General features: G+C 38.5%; 1 protein-coding gene across 4 annotated transcripts in view; it reads right to left on the reverse strand.

Annotated features, from left to right (window-relative positions):
• Positions 1-23522, reverse strand: part of SAMD12 (sterile alpha motif domain containing 12) — a 169106-nt gene that overhangs the window by 120554 nt on the left and 25030 nt on the right. For 3 of the 4 annotated variants that reach the window (XM_083866486.1, XM_083866487.1, XM_083866485.1), the window contains exon 3: positions 3189-3318. In XM_083866486.1, coding sequence (XP_083722612.1) covers positions 3189-3318 — 130 coding nt within the window. The remainder of the gene's footprint in view (positions 1-3188; positions 3319-23522) is intronic. The other variant, XM_083866488.1, reaches the window with a different exon arrangement.

Below are 23522 nucleotides of genomic sequence, written 5' to 3' on the forward strand. Positions count from 1 at the left end.
CTATTCCATATTTAATTCTCCCTAACTGGCTGCAAAATGCATTTCACTGCCTGGTTCTGAGGTACTCAGTAAGTACCCAGCAAATCATCGGACCACAGAAGAATTCAGATTGGAAGGGACTCCAGCAGATTTCTAGTCCAACCTCCAGCCTAAAACAAGGTCAGCCATGAGATCAGATCGAGTTTCTCAAGGTTTTATGTAGCTGGGCCTTGAAACCTTCCCACGACAGAAACTGAGCAACCCATTCCAAAGCTCAAAAGTCCTCACAGGAGAAGAAATTTTCTCCTTATTTTCAGCCTCAGCCTCATGTCTTATAAATCACTGTGAAGGGTCAGGTTCCATCTTTTGGACAACCTCCTTCTGTACAGTGGGGGCTGCTGCTAGTGCATTCTTTGCTGTAAGGCATAACACTGGCTTATTTTGTCTTCCTGACTATCAAGGTTCTCTTCACCAGAGCCACTTCCCAGCCAGTCAGCCCCAGTTTCAGGTGGTGTGCAAGAGCCTTGGCCTTCCCAGCAGCACAACTTTGCAATTGTCCTTGTTGAATTTCACAAGGGTCCTATTGATGCATTCCTGCCTGTGTCTGGTCCCCATGCCTAGATCCCTATGGATTGTCCCTACATGAGTCTACTTGAGACTGGTACCCACAGTTTTGCTGTCACCTGCAAATCTGATGAGAGTGTACTCTGCCCACCCCGTGACATCCTCAAGATCACTGTTAATATGAAGATCTTTTTTCTTATTGTTTCCAGATGAAGATTTTTTTTCTTACACATCTGCAGCTGTTCTGTGTCAGAAGTAGTAAAAAGTTATAAATCTCCACAAAGAAAAGGATAGTTTTGGTTGCATGTTTGTCCATAACTCAATAAATGGTAATCAGCAAGAGTCTCAAGTAAAAGCCACACTTCTCAACACCTATAGTTAACAACTGCTAGATATGTTTGCTCAAGATTATTTTCCTGGCTTATGACCGTGCCTTAGTGTTTATCTTCAAATAAAGTTTAAATATCCTTTGTGTGTCACTTTCTTTAAGAACTTTTCCATCATATTTTTCCACATTAAAACAGCCTGTAAAGTCACATTAATTCCTGAGAAATTTTCAACAATCACATTAGTTTTCCACAGCCATATCTGGCAATAGTTACACTGCACCTTGGCTTAATCTTCACATTAGTTTTCATGCTCCTTCCATGCTCTACTTTTTCTGAGCCAAAAATCCACTGTTCTTTCCCTTTATTAGATTTCAAATAATCAGAGTCATGGGGACCAACAGCACTGGAAATATACTCCTGAGTTAATGATTCCACTCACAATATTATCACATTATATTTTTATAAAATCTGTACAGGTATTGATTGTGTTTCTTCTTTGGTAGTTGCTGAATTGAAGTTCTTTTCTTTCCTGAAGATTTACTTTCCAATGCTTGTACCAATATTTTCCCTATACCACTTTTGTGTAAAGTAAGAAAGATTGACCTCAATTCTTCTTTTTCACAGAGGTCTATAAAATTCAAAGTTTCACACATCTGCAATGAAACTCCAAGGTTCCCATCAGTGTTTATGCTGAAATGAAAATGTCTTCCTTTCAACTTCATTTTACAGTGCCTCAATTCTAGCAAGAGAATATAGTAAAGCAGTACTAGAAAATATTTTAAAATAGCTTTATTTTCTTCTGGTAGTGCTCTGGATACAGTCAGCTCTGTACACATGGGTGGAGACACAGACTGCATTCAGCAGATGGTGACTGAGCGGAAATGGGCACAGTGGTTATGTACTAAACCTTTACAGTTAGCAAACCAATAAAAACCACCTCTTACATGTGTGTACAAGTACTCATGGCTACATAGTAAACAAATACGGGCAGTTTGCAGTGTTTGCAATCATTCACAGATTATCAGAAAAAGAAATAGCAAAGGAATGAAGGTAAAACTGGAAAAAACACAAGTACACGTGTACATGATCAGACACTGACTGAAACACACATTAGTTAACAACATGTTATTGTTAAGACTGAGATTGGTATGTGAAACTCAAATTCCTGCTTAATGTTAAATGGCTAAATGCCAATTCCCAGTTTTGTATATCACCACTACGGAGAACAAATCAGTGTTCCATACTAAACTTTTTACAGATTAATTACTGTTTGGTATAGGAGCAAAAACGCTATTTAACTCCCAAGTTATATTTCCTAAACTCATGCCAATCAAAGTGGTCTGCCAAAAGACAACTACAGCAAACTGAGGAGGAGTTAACAAGTCAAGCAGATCAACAGAATCGAGATCAATTTCTAAAGTAAGTAAGAAAGCAATACAATTTTGCTTTCAATATATTATTTTAAGAAAAGAGCCCCAGTTTTGAAGGTTTGGAGGTCCTGTGTGTATTTGTGGAGTAACCGTGATAGAAAAAAGAAGTATTTTTTAGACTATGCAAGGAAAGTATGTGCAACTGAGAAGTAGCACCCTACACAATGAAGGAAAGATTGTAAGAAAGAGTGGTTGGTTGCACTCAAGACATATTTGGGACAGAAATCAGTTCTGTTGGCTGGAAATAATCGTTTAGATTGATTTTAGATTGATCCTAGGAAAATATGACTTTAAGAACCATAAAATACTGGAATAGAGAGATGCAAAAAATCTGCTTCATGGCAAGTTTTCCAGAACAAAGCTAGGCAAACATCCATCAGAAATGAACTTGCTGTACTAATCCTGCTTCAGGCTAAGGGCGGGGCTCAGTTGGGATCATTTCCCATCCTACATGTTAAGAACATGAAGATTAATTTAAAAAAAAAAAAAGTGAGGAGAAGCACAAAAAAAGAATATGAATTCAAGGTGAAACACCTCAATGAAAGAGAAAATTTACATAAATTACATTTTCCTCATTCTTAATGGTTGAGTTTCAGGGTTTTTTTAATTTGGAATGAACAGGGTGAGGCCTTTACCCATGTACAGACTGTCTTCTTTCCTTATTATATTGACCCTGAACTATCTGAAATTGTCTTTTAAAGAAATGAGGATATCACTTACCACATCCTATGAAAACTGGAATACTCCCTCTGCTCTAAACCTTGCATTCTCTAGTCACACATTCAACAAAAGGCCCTCAATGCACAGTCACAATCTATTAACAGCAAAGCAAAACAATTCATCACATTTTAAGTAAGTAAAATATTTCTGATAGTGCATACTTTACCAGTTATGTCATGCTGTTTGAATGACTCACTGTAGATTTGATACTGATTAGGGCAATGTTTCTTCAGCCATTTGCAGACATCCTGCTGGGTCCATAACGCCACAGGCTTAGTCAGCTTCACAGTCCCAGACTAGGAACACAGAATGAAGAACAGAAATTTTGTTTAGTCTGCACACAAATTTCAGAAATATTAATCCATGACCTCCATATATGATATTAAAGTACTAAATGCAAAACAAGAGCTGCTCTGACAGATGTCCAGCAATAGCCAGCCCATTACACAAGACCCTGCCGTTTAAATGCATCACACAGGAATCACACACACTGAAAGGTTCTTTAACATTATTTTCCATTGTCCTTGCATCACAGAACCACACTGCACTTGAATAGTTTTAAGAGTGACCAATGACTACAGCCAAAGGATAACAAATGCACACTTTGAATGCTTCAAACTCACAGGAGAGTTGTACATTTTTGCCCCAGTTTGGATACAATCACAGAAGACCAGGAGTACCCTCAGGCCAGGCATGGTCCTCAACTACAGTGACAAAAGATCTTGCAACAAAAGCCTTTAGTGCCAACAAGCCTGAAGACTGGTTTTGTCTGCGAAAAGGAAACTACACACCAATGGACAGGGAGCTGGTGATATTGACTCATACTGAACATTTTGGCTGAAATTCCTAATTTAAATGATATTTACAAGCAGCTATAGTTTTTCTGCTTCTTTTTTAACTAACTTTCCAACAATCATCTTTACAAGAAATAAGTAGGACTCCCACTTAAATCAGTTGATCCTTTATAAATGAGTAATAATTTTTAAAAATAACACTGTTCAGTACTTCCTTAGCATTCAGTGTTATAATAGATTAGCAGTTTATAAATAAATATTCATAAATTGATTGCCTTGTTACATGTATAAAGTCACATTTAATTTAATCAAACAATTCACCTTTGCACATATACTTTTTTTAACCATGTAAGAATGCTGAATTGTAAGCTACCTTAACTGCAGGAATTTAAAACCTCTTGTCAAAGTAGGCAAAAAACAACAACAAAAAAATATTCAGAGTGACTTAATCACTGTTTTTCCTGCAACACGATCTGCCCAGAAGACTAAAGAAGCTTTAAACAGATGGGCATTTATTGCCAACAATAAATATTTCACATTGGACACTGCTGATGTAAGTGGGTGGGAACATCAATGTATACATTTACTTCATATTTTGTCAAGGAATGAATCTAGGGAATAAAATCAAAGTGCCTGTTTCTGTGCCATGCATGCAGAATACTTTCCTTCAGCTCCCTGGTGGTGTAAAAGTTTCAAGAGAAGTTTCTCTGCACAAATTTGAGGTGAAGGGGAATGTCATTTCAACCCATCTTCTCCATTAGGACTCACGGCAGACTCCCTCAATGTCACCAGCCAGGGTTTTTTATCCCAATAGTTACTCAGATGTACTTTGTCAGACAGACTTTTACAAAGTTGCTTTGAAATTTTTCATTACTAGAAGCCCTAAAGACCAAAGCAGTTTGAAGCTAGTGCTTCCCAGGTCACATTAAGTCCATAAAGTAGGTAATGCAAAGATAGTAAGTTAGGGATTATGGCAGACCTAAAAATCCAGCAGGCAAATGTGTCTTGAATTTCCCATGTCCAGTTGTCCCTATCTCTTTTTTATTGCCTGTGTGGAAGTTAAATAAACAGTAAGAAAATCATGGTTGAATATGTAATACAATGCACATCCCCTAGCTCAGCCTTTTTAGATTTGAAGAAAAACAGACTCATCAGAAACATGAATCCTGTTTCAAACACACTAACAGGCATCATCCTTATTCAGAAGTATCATAATAATGCACAAAACCACCACAAAGAATCAGTCTCATCTGGTGCTGCCACCCACCAAAATACAGAAGCTTGACTGACAGACTTGGTCTCCACAGGAAAAGAAACTTCCAGAGGTGTTGAGGGTGCTCAAAAACCAGGACAGCACTTGCCCTACCACCACCCTTTGTGAGCACCTCATCAGTCTTCTACACAGACAGGATCCTCCATTGGTCTGGAGACGGCACAACCTCTGTAAGGAGAGCAGCTGCCCTATAACTCCCAGCTCCTCTTGCAACTCAAAAGATCAAAGGGCCCTCCAACTTCTCTGGCCTTCTTGTTATTGCTATTTAAGGCAAAGAAGTAACTGAATTTCAATGAAGAGTCCAGTATTATGCTATCAGTTAGCTGACTTTTTTCTACATGCAGGTATAAATGTGTGTCCTTCTCAAATTATATCAAAGATATAAACAAGTAAAAACAGCCATGTGACACAAGCAGCCTCTCTGATTCCATAGAAATCACTGAACAACAGGCTTAGACTCCACTGTCTATCTTTATATGTGTTACTGCTTAAATTTTAAGTTTTTTTTTTTTTTTTTTTTTTTGCATTAGAATTTTTGAAGACTAGAGAAAAGTCTGTTAGCCCTAGAAAAATAAATAGCTAGTGGTTTTTCTTGTACATCCCCAAAATACTCAAATGATAAATATTTGTATACAAATATATACAGCTAGCTATAGACTTACAATCTATTTATTCCTAGCTGAAAGTACACAAGCAGTGCCAATGCTTGTTTAAACCAAGAGGCTGTTCTTTTCAGTTCAGCAACTATTGTCCTCTTAAAAGGTTTAAGCACCATCATTTTAAATATCTGAAGTACAAGTTTCTTAACAGTTACAGTACAAATTTAACACATCCCTCTGTGCCTACAGAACTGAAAGATGGTTTCAAACATAGCTTTTATGCCATGCAATATACAGATCACTGCACAGCAAACACACATGCTGACTTCTTCAATGTTTAGAATTATGATAGAAACATTTAAGCTTGTAACTATCCAAAGAGGACATTTTTACACAGACAACATCAAATGTTAGGTTTAATTTTCTCATTCCTAAGGACTTGGTGAGTTAGAGGAATAAAGGGGGATTAAAGCAATGGTTCTAAAGTGTGTCTTCACTTTCCTTTCTGGAACATCATACCCAAAATATTTTCTAACCAGATGCTCCAAATGTAAGGCTTTTAAAAATATGCTTTCCTCCCACAAAATTCATTTCTTAGTTTCTTCCCTGCTCTGAAAGCTAGATCTCATACAAAAAACCTCCCAGTAAACCAAAGAAAACTACCTGTATCCTAAACATACCTACTAAAAGACACCCCTGCCATTAACTACTTATGAACTACCTACTATAGGTGAAAAATGTAGTATGTTTTACCTTATTTCTGTACCAGCTCAGCCAAAAAATAGATCAAAACTGATTAAAATAAAATAATGTATTAAAAAATACCTTTGGTCTGGTGTTCCTTTTAATTTTTGACATAAACTCATCCTCAGAGCACCCTTTGCTGGCAACTCTGTAATAGTTTTAATCTCGCCAAATGCTATGCCAAGTCTTGTGCCAGATGTAGATCTAATGAGAATAAAAGTCTACAGTATTCTGGTCTTTTCTTGTATATTTGAAGGTAAACCTTTTTCTTCAGGATTTTTTTACAAACTTTTTCTTCTAGATTGCCCAACCCCAGCTTTTATTACATATATCTCAAAATATAAAAATGACTGCCAAGAAGAAGAAAAAACATAATTACTACATTACAAAATTTCATGCTCTCTTTGTTCTATGGTGCAGGGAAGGCAGTACTCAACATCACTAACTCAAGAAGAAATAAATAAACAAATCAAACTTCTAGCCTGTGCATTCCTAGAGAGCGTATTTCAGTATTCAGAGTAGCATCAGCTACAAGCCCTGATCTTCCTAAGCAATGATGGACAAGTTATCTCTGTAGCTTCCAGGTGCAATTTACTAAGCTTGCCAGCTTTGAAGGTCAATTTATTCACCAGAATTTCTTTGTCTTTATTTATCATATTTTACTCCAGAAAGAAAGGGCCTCTGTATTTTTGAGTGACGAAGGATTCAATCTCATAATTTAAACTACGCTCATAATTTAAATATACTTTGAGACAAGCTATTCCAAAGTGCTTCTCCAAGTCTAACATTTTGTGTATTTACAAACGTGCTGAGATTACAAAAGTCAGGGATTGTGGAGATGAGGGTACTCAGTCAAACAGGGCTGCAGGTTTGCTGGAATAAGGCTGTCTCGTACTGTTTGTAACGTTTAGTTTGCCAACATACCGATCATGACATAGTCAATGCATATTTACATTCAAATTTACCCAAAGTCAGACCCTACAGTTTCTTCTATGAAACAGATGGATAAAAAAGGCACTGCTGAAAGCATTAAGGCAGATTCTGCTCCAATATACATCTTGAGAGACTGCTCTGGGGTTCTCAGTTTAACTAGAAAAAGACAAAGCAGAACCAATTTTGCTACAGCTGTGTTGGTCAAAGGACTGCCACAGTTTAGATTCTGCCAGCAAGTAAAAACCACACAGCTGCTCACTCATTCAATCCCCCAGTGGGATGGGGAGAAGAATAAGACAAAAAATCTTTAACTCATGGGCTGATTTAAGAAGAGTTTAATAAGTGAAACAAAGTAAAATATAGTAATATTAATATAAATAGGAACAATGATAATAAATATGATGATAATTATGATTAAAAGGAAGGGAAGAAAGATAAAGGAATAACCCTCCAGTAAAACAAGTGATGGCCAATACAGTTGTTCACCACTTGCTCAGCAATACTCATCCCATCCCCAGTGCCTGGCTCCTTCTGGCTGTTGTGGTTTAACCCCAGCCAGTGGCCAAGCCACAGACAGCTGCTCACTCCCTCTCCCACCAATGGGGTCAGGAAGGGAATCAGAAGGGTAAAAACCAGAACACTCATGGGTTGACATAAAGACAGTTTAATAGGGAAAACAAAAGCCACATATACAAGCAAATGAAAACAAAATTAATTCACTGCTTCCCACTTTCAGGCAGGTGTTCAGCTATCTCCAGGAGAGTAGGACACCATCACAGGCAGCAGTGATGTGGGAAGACAAACACTGAGTCCAAACATCCTCCCTTGTCCTTTCTCCCCCCACTTTATATCCTGAGCATGATACCATATGGTCTGGAATTTCCCTTAGGCCAGTTTGGGTCACCCGTCCTGGCTGTGTCTCCTCCCAACCTCCCAGACACCCCCAATTTCCTCCCCACCATGGCTGTATGAAAAGCAGAAAAGGCCTTGGCTCTGTGCAAGCCCTGCTCAGCAATAACAAAATCATCTCTATATTGTCAACTTCGTGTTCAGCACAAATCCAAAGCACAGCCCCAAACTAGCCACTGTGAAGAAAATTAAGTCTACCCCAGATGAAACCAAAACGCTGGTCAACACCCACCCCAGGTTTTCATACTAAAAATGACATCCTATGGAATGGAATATCTCTTTGCTTAGTTTGGGTCACCTGTCCTGGCCATGCTCCCTCCTAGCTCCTGCTACAGCTTCTCACAGGCAAAGCATGAGACACTGAAAAGTCCTTGACTCAGGGCAAGCACAGCTTAGCAATAACCAAAACATCCATGTGTTACCAACATGATTCTCTTACTGAATCCAACACACAGCACTGTACCAGTGACTGAAAAGAAAACCAAGTCTATCCCAGCTGAAAACGGGACAGAACAAAGCAAGGCAAGGCTACAAGAAGTACCACAATTTAACAGACCACCAACATGGGTTCTTCCAGCTGTGCTTCAGACACAACTCTCAATGCTGAACCATTATGTTAACCCAGCCAGGCAGCTTGAGGGAAAAAGGGACTCACAGTTGTGAGGGGTGATATGAGACAAGAGAAAGAAAGAAGCAGTAAGGTCATTGTGATCTAGGAGGGATGGAGAGAGAGCAGTATGGGTGGCTGCCACAAGAATAATAGAGTCAGCTGGGGGAGGAAACATTAAAATGGGTCAGAAAGCCATTGACATGCCTGTGCTCAGAAGAGGAGACTGGAAGGAAAGAAATGAGATTGTTTCAAACATCAAGTTGAGAAGGAAATATTTCTTAAATCAAAACATAATGCATCCTGCAAGCAAAACTACAAATGGTCAATGATATACTTAAAAATTATAAAAATAAAATTTTATGTGTATCTGACACAGATAAATAAAGCAGGGAACTTAACTACACAGTTCCAGGAGCCTTCTAAGTTATAAAATCTTTCAGGCTGCTCCGGAAGCAAGACTAACAGCATCATCTTCATCATTTTATGACAAGCAGCAGCAGGAGCAGCAATGCCAAGTAACAATTTCAAAAGCATTATTTTTTTAAAAACATGCTTGAGTTATATTTCTAAAGCTGAGAAAATATCAGATATTCCAAATTACTTCTCAACATCAAATTGCTTATACAGAATGGCTAACATAAACGTGGGGTTTCATTCTGGGGAAAAAAAAAATGAACGACACTTGTGAATGTGTTATCTTAAAATACTGAAAAATCTGGAAAGGGCACTTTTTAGTTTAGAAATACATTTTCTCCAGTAGTCAGGTAGTTTATGCTTATAGATTTTTCCAGCAAAGACAGAAGAACGTTACAGGAATAAAAAGACATGCCATAAAACCACTGAAACCTGCCTTGTATTGGGTTCCCATCCGCATTGTTGAGAATTTTAATACTAAGGACACATGAAAACAAAGGAAACGTGTTTATTACAAAACAAACAAACAAACAAGGAAAATACTATAAGACAGCTTATCTTTTATAAGACTGAATGTTAAAAAGATTGCTGATAAAAGATTGAATGTTTAAAACTTGAATTGGATCAGAAATCCAGCCACTGAACAGATGGTGACAGTCTTCTGGTATTGTGGGGAAAGAAGAAAGTTAGAGAAGGAGATGAGGATGCTTGGGCAGCACCAGCTCAGGGCTCTGAGTGAGCAGGACCAGGACAGCCCTCTTCAGAAAGCACCAGACAGAGGAAAGACTGGAAACTGGCAGGGAAGTCATGGAAGGTCAGAGAGAAGTGAAAAAAGTACTGTAAAGTAGATTTTCTGTTCTTATCCTTCCTCTTCCTGAAGGAAAAGGAGAGAAAAAAATGCCACTGCTACAGGGCTCCCTCCTACATTAGCAGCAGTGGTTCACTGCTGTCTCTTCCTGAGTCTCTCCACCTTTTCACAGCACCAAGGCCCAACTCACTCACCAGCTGCTTTTTGTTGCCTCCAGTGGACTATAAAGGGCTGTCCCTCCCAAGACAATGCTCTGGTGATGTTTAAAGCCAGCTCTGCACAAGCAGAAACTTCCACCCCAAGGTCCCATATTCATTTAGCACCACTTGTTCAAAGACTGCACAAAGAGGGAGGCTTTCCCTGGCTTTTAAGCAACAGCAGGACTGATCCAATCCAGCACCTTCTGTATCAGTGCCACAAACAGGTGTACTACAAACAGACTGCAAGAGAGGGAGGTGGGAGGGGAGGAGGAACAAATTATGAAATATAATAAGACTCGTCTGAAAAGTAGGAAGTTGGTAGAGGGAATTAAGTCCCTCTGAAGGCTGTTGTCAGCATAACCACCAACACGAAAGGCTAAAGTTGTCCAAAAAATATCACTGAGCATTATTCTGATCAGGATAAAGACAGAACCATAACAACAGGCAAAGATAAATAAGGTGACATGGTTCCCGTGAGAGTTCCTTCTTTCCATGAAATATCCCACTCTGAAAGCAAGAATCATGACTGGCAAGATGCAGGTGTTGATATAAATGGCAGTGGCACTATCAGCAAACTGTGAAGAACTGAAATGTCAGAATGAAAAAGGAGAAGATAGAGCACTCCTCAGCATTGTCAAAAGCCTAACATCATTCTCATTGCTATCAAAAATCCTGAAAGCCACAACTGGGCCAGACAGGCCAACAATAAAATCATAAGTAGTTACAGGAGCACCATCAATTTCAGGTTTTGACCTGCAAATCCAAATCAAAGCATATAATGTTTTAAAATTCACTTCATGTAAAAAAAAAAAAAGTATTTTAATTTTGCCAAATTTAAGAATCTTTTCACTCATCACAGTGGATTCCTTCCAGTCTAAAGATTAAATATTTGCTTTTGGATATTTGCTGAGAAAACAAAAAAGGAAGAGAGGTAGAGTTGCTCTGTTGGGGTGAGGGTTGTTACCTCACAAGGCGTGTCAGTGTTTGACACTTCTTCATTCATGTGGTTCAGATTCCCCTTCTCTACTTCAGACAATTCAAACCTGCCCAAATCTGACTCTGACCACCACTATCTTATATCACAGATTAGTCTTCACAAATACATACAAATCCTTCTTGTTTTACAAACAGAACTACTCTGTATCCTGCATAGATCTGGAGAACAGACAATTTCTTCTTACACTGCAGGTGTAACCTGCCTTGTACAGCTATGAAGAAAAAAAGTTCCTCCTTGACGTTCTCTAGCCTGCCTGCTACCCCTCTTCAGCCAAAGAAGAAACAGAATGCATTTTAATTAATGGTGCTGGATTAATAGTAATTTATTAAAAGTAATTAACTAAGCTTTACTACTAGCACATGTTTTTTACTGCGCTTAACCATCCACCTCAGCAAAAACAAAAATTTGAGACATTCATCCTCGGTAGAGTCCCCCATCTTGATGGAGCTGTAAGTTCAAATCCATTCAGGTACATACAGGGAAGTAAACAGGAATATGCAATAATTAAGATGTTGATGAAATGTGGCTCTCTGTTTCCCAGCAGATTCTCCTGATCTATGAAATACTTTTTCAGAGCAACTGAAATTCCAATTCGGAAGAAGTTCAGTATTTGTAAAAATATTTTCTCCATGTCTAGATTAAAATAAAAATTAAAAAAAAAAAAAACAACATTCAAACCCTACCTGTACTAAATAATTGACAATCACAAATGAGTCTCCATTCTCACTTTTTCTTTTTTTTAAACCAATTCTGACACCTCTGCAAGTTACAGCTTAGGCAGCTACATCTAGAGCTGAACTAAATCAAGACTGCTTATCAGGAATTCCATTAAAATAAATACAAAACAGGTAATATCAGTAGGTACACTGATTTTCTTGGAATTTCTCACTTATTTAAAGATGGTCACACAGAATACAGCCTGTAGAGCAACAAAATCCACTGACCAAACTAGACTGGAAAAATGCTTAATTTGCACAAAATTAGAAATAATGACACTAACATCTTGTTGCCCTTATAGAAAAATAATCAGACAAAACCAAGAGCTAAAAATGTAGAGATCTGAAGGGCAGAACAAAGTCTTAATTTTACACTTGCAAATTTAGTAAAAAGAGTTAAAGGAAGTTGGTCAGCCTGTATTTGTTTTGTGAATCATGAGACTGCATTTGACTAGTAAGTACATGTATTTGATGATACCTTATCTACAGTTCTTCAGTGACTTAACTGTATCCTTTCAAGTACAGCTCAATTTCCATTTGTTACTAGTATGAATCACAAAACAAGCTGCCTTGAAATGAGAAGAACTAGACAGGACAATGACAGTTTTAAATATCCTTGTTTCATATTCACATTATCCATATTAATATGGCTACAAATTGAAATGTGGCAATTAAAAATTATCATGTGTAGATGAATAGCAGAATTTTCTAAGGTTTATAAAAATTAATTTTCTTTACTAGGGATTCAACTACAATACAAATAGGTCTTTAATGGGGGAAAAAAATAGATTGTACAGAGCAGTACTGTAGTCTTTCCAGAGATTTCAGGTAACAGAGATAGCAAACAAAATACAGGCTAATCCTGACCTCAGAAACATGCACTTAAGAGTGTCAGTGGGGGTTATGTAGTTTTTGGTGACACGCTTTTTAAAGACATACACATCAATAGCATAATATTGCTTTTGCCAAGGTGGTATTACCTTTCTCTGGGGAGCTGTCATTAAGGATGACATCGATTTTTATTTTTGATTTTGGGGATTTACTAATGGAATTTCCCTGGCATAATAAATCTGTGCAGCACAGACCACACCTTGCTCCTTCCATTTATAATTACAGTATTCTGCTGAGAAGATACACAACACTAGAGTTTGAGTATTTGCTGCGTATTTTTTAATAGCTGCTGTATATCATAGATAGAAGGTCCATTTTTTCATCTTAAACACACAAACAGTGAAGAATTTCTATATGAGAAGAGCTACAAAAGCTGTTACTTCAGTGTTAGCAAGCAGTGAGGTTAATTCCACCATTTGCTCAACAATGGTACATTTGTACAAGGAGAACATCCAACATCCTGAGAGGATCTTAATCCCTGTTAAATGACAGGCTTTCTTACAAAGTCTACTCCTTCTGAATGAATCACATTTTTGGCACCTTTGTTTCCAGCAGATGTGCCAATTAAGAGGCTTGCACTGTAAGACATAGTATAACCTTTCCATGCCAACTTTCAGTCTTTATGGATAGGCTCATCCATATGCAGAAGGCAGGTGCAGCAGCCAAGGCATTTTAGAGCCCAGCAGCAATCAAAGTTTTCTAGATATCTTTGCCAGTTGACTCTTAATAATGTTTCCTTGAGCCAAACATATTTTGAGGAGAACAACTTTATAGTACATAAGTACAAATAAGAAAAGGTCTGAGCCTGACCTGACAGGTCAATCTCTTGCTTCCTCAATAAGACATCCAGCAAAAACAGGAGAAAAAAAGGCAGATGTTGATAGAAAAGTCAGATTAGCCCAACCATCTGATTCATGCAAAAGCATTGCAATGCCTGTGTATAGAAGGTCATAATGGATTTCTCAAACAAATTATCTAGAAGGCAGATTCATCACTTATTTTTCAAAACCAGCAGAGCACTTCTGATGTCAATGTAATATATCGCTAATTACTTTTGAGAAACTAATCTTCTCTTCCTAATAAGGGAATTCCTGTATTCACTTATCATTCTTATGAAGTCCTATATTCATAAAAAGAACTTAAGCACTACAATGCCCTTTTATGTTCCACACTGGGCACCACAAAGGCCAGGCCCTTTTGCTATTAATACTGCTGTTATTGTGCATGTCTTATTCCATTGTTTTGGGCTGTTAGCAAACTGTTATAGGAGACTGACAGTCCCTTCCTTTTTTGTCCCTCTTTTACTGGATGGGGAATGGCTCACTTGGAGTTTCATTTCCTGTGGTGTTAAAACCAGAACACAAGGGAAAATGGGACATTCCCAGGATCATCCAGCAGGCACCACAGGGAGCCTAAGCAGGGCAGGAATTCCATCTTCAGTTCCAGGTATCATTAAAAAATAAAGCCCAAATGTGCCCAAAATGTCCCAGCAACTTCCTCCTGGAGAAGGCACCTGTGAGATGTGACAACACAGAAATGTGGCATTGAGGTTTTCAATAAAGTATTATGCCCACCTGACCTCAGCATAAGGAACTCATGTTATAAGGACATGAAAGTGAAACAAGGGCTAAAGGTAGGTAAATTAAGCCTAATAAGGAACAATATTCATCTTCTGTAATGCGTTGACTGCGTATGTATCTTTTCTGGAGAGAGATCTGTGAAGGCATAACTAAATTAATGTCCAGGGAAGACAAACTGGCCTTGAATAAGAACTGAAAGTATATTAATTAGATTTCTGAAAGAAACCCAGTTCTCTTCTCTTTCCTCGACCATTTGATTGCAGTTTACGATTGCATGAAAAATTCACACTAATCCTTCAGTTTCTGTTTGCAGAAAGACCAGTAGCTCAGGCAGTGAAGAGCAGGCAGTTCTCAACATTTCACTCCTGGGGCAAATCCATCTCACAAGCCAAAATTTAATTCTTGGCTAAGTAGCTGATGTTCTGTAAGACCAGAGCATAAAGACACACGGAACTTTACAAACATCTCAAATTTCCCATTAGGTCTGCCCTGCTGTTTTGCTGCCCAGATCAGGGCTTTTGTCTCAACAGCAGCCTTTGGCAAGTGATATTTTTAAACAATTAGCATATTTAACATATTTTCCTTCAGAGATGGCGTATTTTCTGAAAAATAAAATATACAGACAGGTCCAATAATACATTAATAAGGAAATCTTCATTTTTATGCAGGTTTTTATAGCCATCTAATTACTGATGCATAAATGACTTCAGGTAAAACTCACAGTTGCACTGATTCATTTACGTCCTTTCTAAGAAGCATTACATTTAAAAATAAACATATTCCTATCTATCCAGAAACAGCAGGTAAAACTACAAAGTAAACATCCAAAAGAAAACTTAAAAATTGCAAATGGCTTGACAAATCTGCTTTGCAATTTTATTTTAGACCACGTTATTGCAGTATTTTACAGGTCAGTTGCCAAATTGAATTAGTCTGCTATATATTCTCCAATCCACAATGTCTGCTCAAGGGTTTTATGCTGGAAGTTTCTGAATTTGTCCAAATTCAAAACATTACACAAACACAAGCAAAAGTCGTTGAAAAAATTAAAGGATAGAGGATGTTTCAAAGGCACCTAGAAAACACTTTTTTTCTTTATTTTTGTTTTGTTTTGGCAGTCCCTCAAAATACTCCATTTTCTAATCTCCTACACATCAGAATTCAGATAAATGAACTGTTAAAAAATGTTACCAGACCTTTTAGATGAAAACACGGCCAAACACAGGCAGCAACAGTAAATATTTGATATAAAGAGCACCATCTACTGACAGGCAGCACTTTGACAGCCCCAGGGAGTTTTGCAATGCATTCCAGGGTCTTTCAGCTTTTAGGAATTCAGCTTTCTCTAAGAGGTGTGCAGTACTTTTCACATTTTCTTTCTCACCTGCCCTGTCTCACCTAATACATTTAAGCTGTTCTCCTGCTCTGAGATAAAGTAGCACAGTCAGCCCCTCCACCTTCCCATCTCATTCCCATTTCACTTTGGGATTGAAGTTTCCCACATGGACATCACCACGTCTTGAACACACACAGCTGCTATACCACCACCTTACAATTATAAATTAACACACTAGCACCAGCTGTTTATGAGGACATTTCCAAAACCTCCTTAGTCAACAAGGGTTTTCCACACTTAAGTCGAAAACGTTTGAATTGTCCCTAGATGAGAACAATCACCTCCTTTGAAGGCTTACTTCATGCAATAAAATGTCCTGCTATGTTCTCATGGGGAAGATTACATGGAGATGGATGTTTCTTCCTCACTTTTATCCTGCTGCTGTTTTATTTCTTTGAACACAGTGCTATAACCTTCTATTATTTTACTACACAAAATTATTAGCAGATGCACATAAGAAAATGCTGTTTCCTGACAGACAAGAAAATATTATCAATATCCACAAATTCTCTTGGCTAGTATTATCAGAAACAACCTCTAGGGATGCTATCTAGCATCTTGATCACTTCTAAACACAGGCATAAAACACAGCACAGATGCACTGAAGTACTCTGGCACATCATTTGAAAGTACTTGCTAGCACTATCACAATTACTTGTGTGAGCTTTGCATTGCAACAGTGTAAGAGCTAAATCATTTATATATACACACACACACATATATATATATATGCTTCAAGAGCATAAAAATAGGAAATCTGGTATTAAAGACTTTCACTAATAATCATAAAAACCACTTGTGATAATCAATCTCAAAAGTGAAAGTAGAGAAGAAATATTCACATATGGTTTTTGCTTTGTATTGCTTCACTGATTAAAACATCAATAACACACCTCAAGCTTATCTCTTAATTCTTATATTTCATGCTGCTTCCAAAGGTCAATGAAATTGAATTTATTGTTCTTACAAAATAATCCTTGTCAATCTATTTAGACCAGGACTAAAAGAAAAACAATTGACAGGAGTTTTGCTATGAGAGAGGCTGCAGTAAATCTGTTTATATATGTGACAGATTAATAACAATTAACAAAACTATGAGAGTAACTTTCTAATAGGTAGGAAAGTTTCAAGTTCTGCCTTGCTTCACTTGCTTCATAGTCCTACTTGCTTATGTATGCACAGCAGCTTTATTCTTCCTGTATATTTGCATGCAGCAGCAACATCCTGTTTTTACCTCCTCCTCAATTCTAAGAGTTATAAATACAGTGGGATATTCAGACTCGTCCTAGAAATTATTCTTCCTTTGTACTATATTTCATTCTCTGCAGTCAAATTCCCTCTTGCTGCCCATAACCTGCTACCTTGTCCCAGCTCCATCGTGCACCCACTATCCCTGCAGGCAGCCCATGCTTTCCTTGGCTTTTTCTTTTGACACTTTGAGCTCAATCATAGATTGAAGAGTATGAGATGGATAATTCCACAGTTTCCCATTACATTGTTCACATAACTGTAACACTGGATGCAGAGGGCTGCTACATTTATCTGAATAAAAAATACTTGAAAAGTTTCATTGTAAGATCATCTAATTCTCATCTCTTCTGCATTAGGACAAACTGAAGCATTTGGCAAAGATGGTGAAATGGTGTAAAATCAAAATGTATTTGGTTATTAATGTTATTTCTCTTAAGACTGATATCCCCTATTCATCCTCTAAATCTGATTCAGTCATCCACTAGCTCTATTTAGATGGCACTTCCACAGAGTTTCCTCCCAGCAGAAAAAGCAGCAAAGCAGTAATCTCCTTAACTAATGCCAGCATGGCAAAGTTATTAAAATAAGCCAAATTAACAAGGAAATGTTGCCAATGAGGACAGCTCTCACTGGTTGCTCTTGATCCACCAGCACAGAGCATCCTATTGTTAATAAAAGCCAAAATGAGGTAATTCAGGTGGATGAAAAATGTATCAACTCACTGAAGTCAGAGCTGAGCTGCCAACTCAGTAAAATGAGAGCATGTAGGAGGTGGGGACTGAAATGTGCTACATCATTAAATGGGGTGCTCCATCATCAGCTTAGTTCAGGTAGGACACATTTCCATTTCCATTGCATCCCTTCTCCTCTCCAGTCCTGTAGAAGCCTTTGTTAGATCCTGAAGGGAAGCAGGTTAAAAAAAAACCACCCAAAACAAACAAAACCCCAAACAAACAGAAAAAAAAAAGCAGGTGGATGTGGACGTGACAACACAACAATCTACAAATCCAGAACAAAAACCTAACCATGGAAGAGGGTTCTGGGAGGAAGAAGGTGATGAACATGCAGAAAAGAGTTAAATAAGAATTTCATCACCAACGACCCAGTTTTTTTTTGTCATCAGTGTGCCTTGCACAGAGAAGCTAGCTTAATTTTCAAATTCAATTTCATCTGTTCAGTTTATTTTGTGGTTTTAGAAATCACTTATATTTTGCAAAAAATATTGTAGAGCACAATAATAGCATGCACTCTAACGTGGGATTCTTTCCCCCAAAAGTCAGCCCTGATCACATAACCTAACTACACTGAACTGTATTCTTTTTGAATCAAAAGCTAAGACAACTTCCTTTCCAATTATACTTCTTTTTGGTTTATATCAGCATTCTTGTTTCCTTTGGAACCTGGAAATGAGAGCAGGGAATAAAAGGTCAACATGAAAAAACCCAAACCAAACCAAAAAAACCCAACCAAAATCAAACAGATAGGCAGTATCTTATACTGTTTTCTTCACAACAAAAGGCAGAAGGTGCAGTATATACAGTGGATGCACACAACTAATTGAATTTCATCTGAATTTGACAGTTTAATCAACATGCTAAACACTTACCTGATCTAAGCATTTTATTTGGCACTGTTCTTTTTTTTTTTTTTTTCTCCCCTTAAAAAATACTCCTTAAAAATTAAGACCCTCCAATACTAAATTATTTCAACAGAGAGTAAGGGAACATGAAACAGCATCTAGGATAGACAAAGCTAATAATTATTCAGGCAAAAAACTTTTCCAAAATAATCTGCTACCAGTCACTGTGGACCATTAACTACAGTTTGCAAGCCACAAAGTAGCCTTCCCTAAAGAAAAATAAATCCACGGTGACAGTTAAATAAGTATGAACCTTAGAAAGCACTTCATATTCTTCTTCTACAGTCAAAAATAAAGGTTCAGGAAAGTTTAGTACACTGAACAATAATCTCAGTTTTCCTCACCAACTTCACATATTATCACCCAGTGCTCAAATGTTAACAATTAAGCTATTTGCTCTTCAGGACAAACCTAAAGAAAATGCAAAAGTTCCAACTTACTATAAGAGAAATATGTTTGAGACAGTCATATCTGAAGCAGAACATACTACTGTGATAGCCTTTACCTCCAGAAAATTTCTTTCTATTTACTCAATAAGAATATCGATTATTTAAAAATACATCTTCAAACCTATCACAAGCTTTATTTAGATAGAAGACTATTTTCAGCATAGGTGTACTGAAGTTCAGTCACATCTACCCTTTAATAATGAAAAGACTTTCACAACATCTTTCACAATCTAAAGCACACTGCTAAGATTGAAAGCAATCAGCCTTGAATGAAAGATGGATTAATAGCAGTTCTAAAACCATTAGGTACAGACTCTATTGTCATGCTTTTGTTTAAAGCAAAGGGAAAAAAGGCAAAAAAAGTAGAGGGTGTCTAGGTCAGCAAAGTCATCAGTACTTGATGGATGCACTTACAGACATTAGAGGGAAAAGGAAAATTGGCAGAATGTAATACGCACTTATGAGATTTTCTTTGTTAAAGATAGAAAAAAGGCCTCAAGATACGCAGTAACTCTACCTTGTTCAGTGCTGAAGGTTTTCTATTTTTAGATATGCAAGTTAAAGACACAGTTAACCCCAGAAGTGCAGCTTGATGCATCATCACAGTATTAATTCCTAGACATTGGTAGAATTAGAAATATTCAGTCCACCAAGTAAATCTTCTGGACACAGCCCCTACCAGTAATATGGGTAAAAACTAGGAGATCAGAGAGATGGAAGAATTGATGCTCCAGACCACTTAGGAACTGACAGCAGTTGTGTGAGCAGAAATGCCACGTTTACATTAGCAAAAGTGGCCAATATAACAGCTTCCTGTGACCCAAAGAGTTGCCCTTCTCCCCAGCAGCCAGGGCTGCACACTCTCACTGTTTCTACTGTTGCAGCTCTTGAGGTTGCAAGAAGAGCCACATCTGTGAGATGAAGAGGGATATGAGATGGACACAGCTGCCTCTTGAAACTCATGTTGAGCTTCTCCCACTGCACACTCACAGTCAGACTGGAGAGAAGCCCTAAGCACATCCTGCTGGTTATTCACTCTGAATCAGGCATAGGTGGTGGGGTTTAGTAGCACCACGGGGATGAGGATCAGCATCTCCCATTTCAGGTAACAGTTTGCAAAGCAGGATTGAATATTATACTAATCTTAACTGCTGTAGCTAACCCTGACTTTTTGCTCTCCACAGGGGTGTAGATAAGAAAAGACACTTCTTATCTAGGGAGGGAAAAGATACTCCTCATCTAGGCTTTAGGGGTGACAGAATCAGCTTGGCAGGTAAAGTGGGGACTGAACTGGCAGGCAGGAGATGGCTATGTGTCAATCTGTAGGGTCTGACAGGGATGGCAGACTGAAGACAGCAGCTGGAATATTCAGAAAATGGGAAAGCATCACAAGTTTGCACAAACAGAATGAGAGACAGTTCAAAAGCTAAAGTAGAAAACTTAAAATGTAATCTCTTTTCTCTTCTTAAACTGTTGATGTTGATAGAATTGGACATACATGCCCTAATCTCTAAAAGGGAATTTACTTGTGATGTTTCATGCCACTATCACCAATACTATTGGTCTTTTCCAAGTGCTCAGGAATACCTTCAGTATAGGTAGCTCAGTGAGCAGCTGCAGATTGAGCTCTGGCTGGCAGGAGCCTGAGGCAAGAGGCTGAGAACCAGAACCAACCCTTTCCATAGCAAATAACCCAGGGACCTGTGGCACCAGCCAGGTGACTCAGAGACACAGAAGTGCCAGTGACTAATCAGGAAAAGCCCAGAGTTTCCATAGCTTAGACCATAAGATCACAAAAGCTTTCCTTTGTTTGGACTCCTTCCTAAGAGGCAGCAGCTCAAGTTGTTATTTTGTTATTGCACCATGATGAAATTATTTTAAGTATCCAGATGTCTGAGACTCTGCTATGGAAAAGCCAAGGTCGAGGCAGTAAGAAACCTCCTCTGACCATCTCAGTGTGGGGTGTGTGACTGTGAAGGGGCCTAGGTCTCAGCTCAGGTCGTGTTAGTGTGACTCCCAGTGTGGCTCCTGGGTGGTCAGATAGGAAAGTTTCCTCACCACAAGAGCCAAAGGCCTCGGCTGCACATTAGCACCTCCCAAATTCAAAGAAACGTGCTATTGTACTGCTTCCTCACTCTGTCTGTCCCCTCACTGTGCACTTGCAATGCTTCTTTCAGTTTAAGAGTCTGTCATACTTGGACATCATTCTCATTTTTGAACTAACTCTGTGAATTCCAAGAGTGGCTAATGACAGTATAAAAATGCACCATCAACATTACTAGAAGCACAAAAGTACTAGAAGTAGGACACAGGCACTTAAAGCCCTCCCCAGGCTGAATTACTATATCAAAGTTCCACTTAATGGCATTACAGCCAAGGAAACCCCATGCTACTTACAAACGAGTTGGTCAAAAAAAGGAAAAGGGAAGAATTGTCTCTCATTAAACACAATATTTGCCTTATCTTCTGCTTGCCCCATAGATGATACACAGCATCATAGGAAATGCATGCTTTAACACTTGAGAGTTGTTTCCCTGCTCCCTGCAGTGGTACATCAGCAACAAAATAATCTGCAGTTGACTGTAGAATTTAGATAAAAATAAAACTCTTCAGAAACAGCTAAAAAGAACTGATATTTACAAAGTATGACATAAGAAAATACTGAAAATCCTCCCTGACATCAGAGGTCATTATTGTTGGCATTTCCGCAAGTGCCTGGAGGCCCCTCAGAGCTAAACACCAGTTTACTTCAGTCTCCATCCTGCAAACACCTCCAATCAAAACCAGAGGCATGACAAAGCACCAGCACAAGCCTCTACCCTACCCACCATGGAAAACAGCTTGAGAATCTGTCCCATGGAGAAGAATGGGAACAGCAGCAAATGTGCTGCTGCATTTGTTACTCTCAGACTCTCAGCCTGACCTGAACAATCAATTAAATGTACATACACATGCAAGAGACAAAATTTTCTTACCAAATTTATTCCATATCTTAGATTTCTACTGAAACAATATTTTTAACTGGTCCTAGTTATCAACATTCTTCTATATTTTGGTAAACTGAGCCAGACAGCAAAAGCTCCACTTTTAGAAAGGAGCAAAAAGGCTTCTAAAAGTCAAAGGCCAATTAAACAAAGAGGGTAAAAATGAAACACACATTCCAATAATTTGCTTTTAATCCAAAAGGTAATCTTTTTTTCAGATTACACAGTATTTGCTTGCCAGAACATAATTTTGAACATACATGTGAGTAGTCTATCCTAGTTGTTCCAAGTATGATTTTTGAGGTAAATGCAGCTTCTGAAACAGTATTCTAACACAAGGTTTCACCTCCATCAGACATAGATAACCATTTCAATACCAAATGCAGAGGCTGGTTAGCTGGTAAGGTAGAGGAAAGAACTGAGTTTGAGACCCAAACACCTGAACTCAAGTGTCAAAACAATCCCCAAAACGTAGACAGCTTCAGGTGAGCAGTGCTCACTTCAGACCAAGCCTGATCCCTCTCTGTGCTCCTCTCAGCACACTGACTAGAGTCCATGAAATGTAAGAGGAGTTTACATACCTAGCTCACACACAGACATGTAATCTAAGGTGCTCTCATCAGCAAACTGAATTCTACCCACAGAAATTCAGCCAAAGGCAGACCTCAGTCTGCCCCAGGGCACCCTTTTCCAGACTCTTCTAATGAAATTCCTTCCCTTCTTAGTGCTGATAACCCAAGAAACTCCTTCTACACGTTATCAAGGCTACGACAGTCCCACACTCCTTTCATGACTACAACACTTCTCACTCCCAGTTCTCCACAATTATGTTATTTTTCAAAATGGAAAGGACAGAAATTCCAACTTGTAGAGAAAGGTGGAGGTGATTCTGCCCCTCTGCTCTGCTCTGGTGGAGGTCCCACATACATGGCTGCATCCAGCTCTGGGGGTCCCCAGCACAGAAGGACACGGACCTGTTGAAGTGAGTCTAGATGAGGTCACCAAGATGATTAGCAGGATGGAGCATCTCTCCTGTGAGAAAAGGCTGGGAGAACTGGGATTATTCAGCCTGAAGGCTCTGGGTGACCTAACTGCAGCCTTCCAGTACCTGAAAGGAGCCTACAAGGAAGATGGAGGAGATTTTTTACAAGGATGGCCTGTAGTGACAGGATGAGAGAGAATGGCTTGAAATTGAAAGAGAATAGGTTTAGATCAGATATTGGAAAAAAAATCTTTATTGCAAGGGTGGTGAGGCCCTGGCACAGGTTGCCCAGAGAAGCTGTGGATGCCCCATCCCTGGAAGTGTTCAAGGC

The sequence above is a fragment of the Zosterops lateralis genome (assembly GCF_965231275.1).
Source record: "Zosterops lateralis genome assembly, chromosome: 1".
In the NCBI taxonomy this organism is placed as follows: domain Eukaryota; kingdom Metazoa; phylum Chordata; class Aves; order Passeriformes; family Zosteropidae; genus Zosterops; species Zosterops lateralis.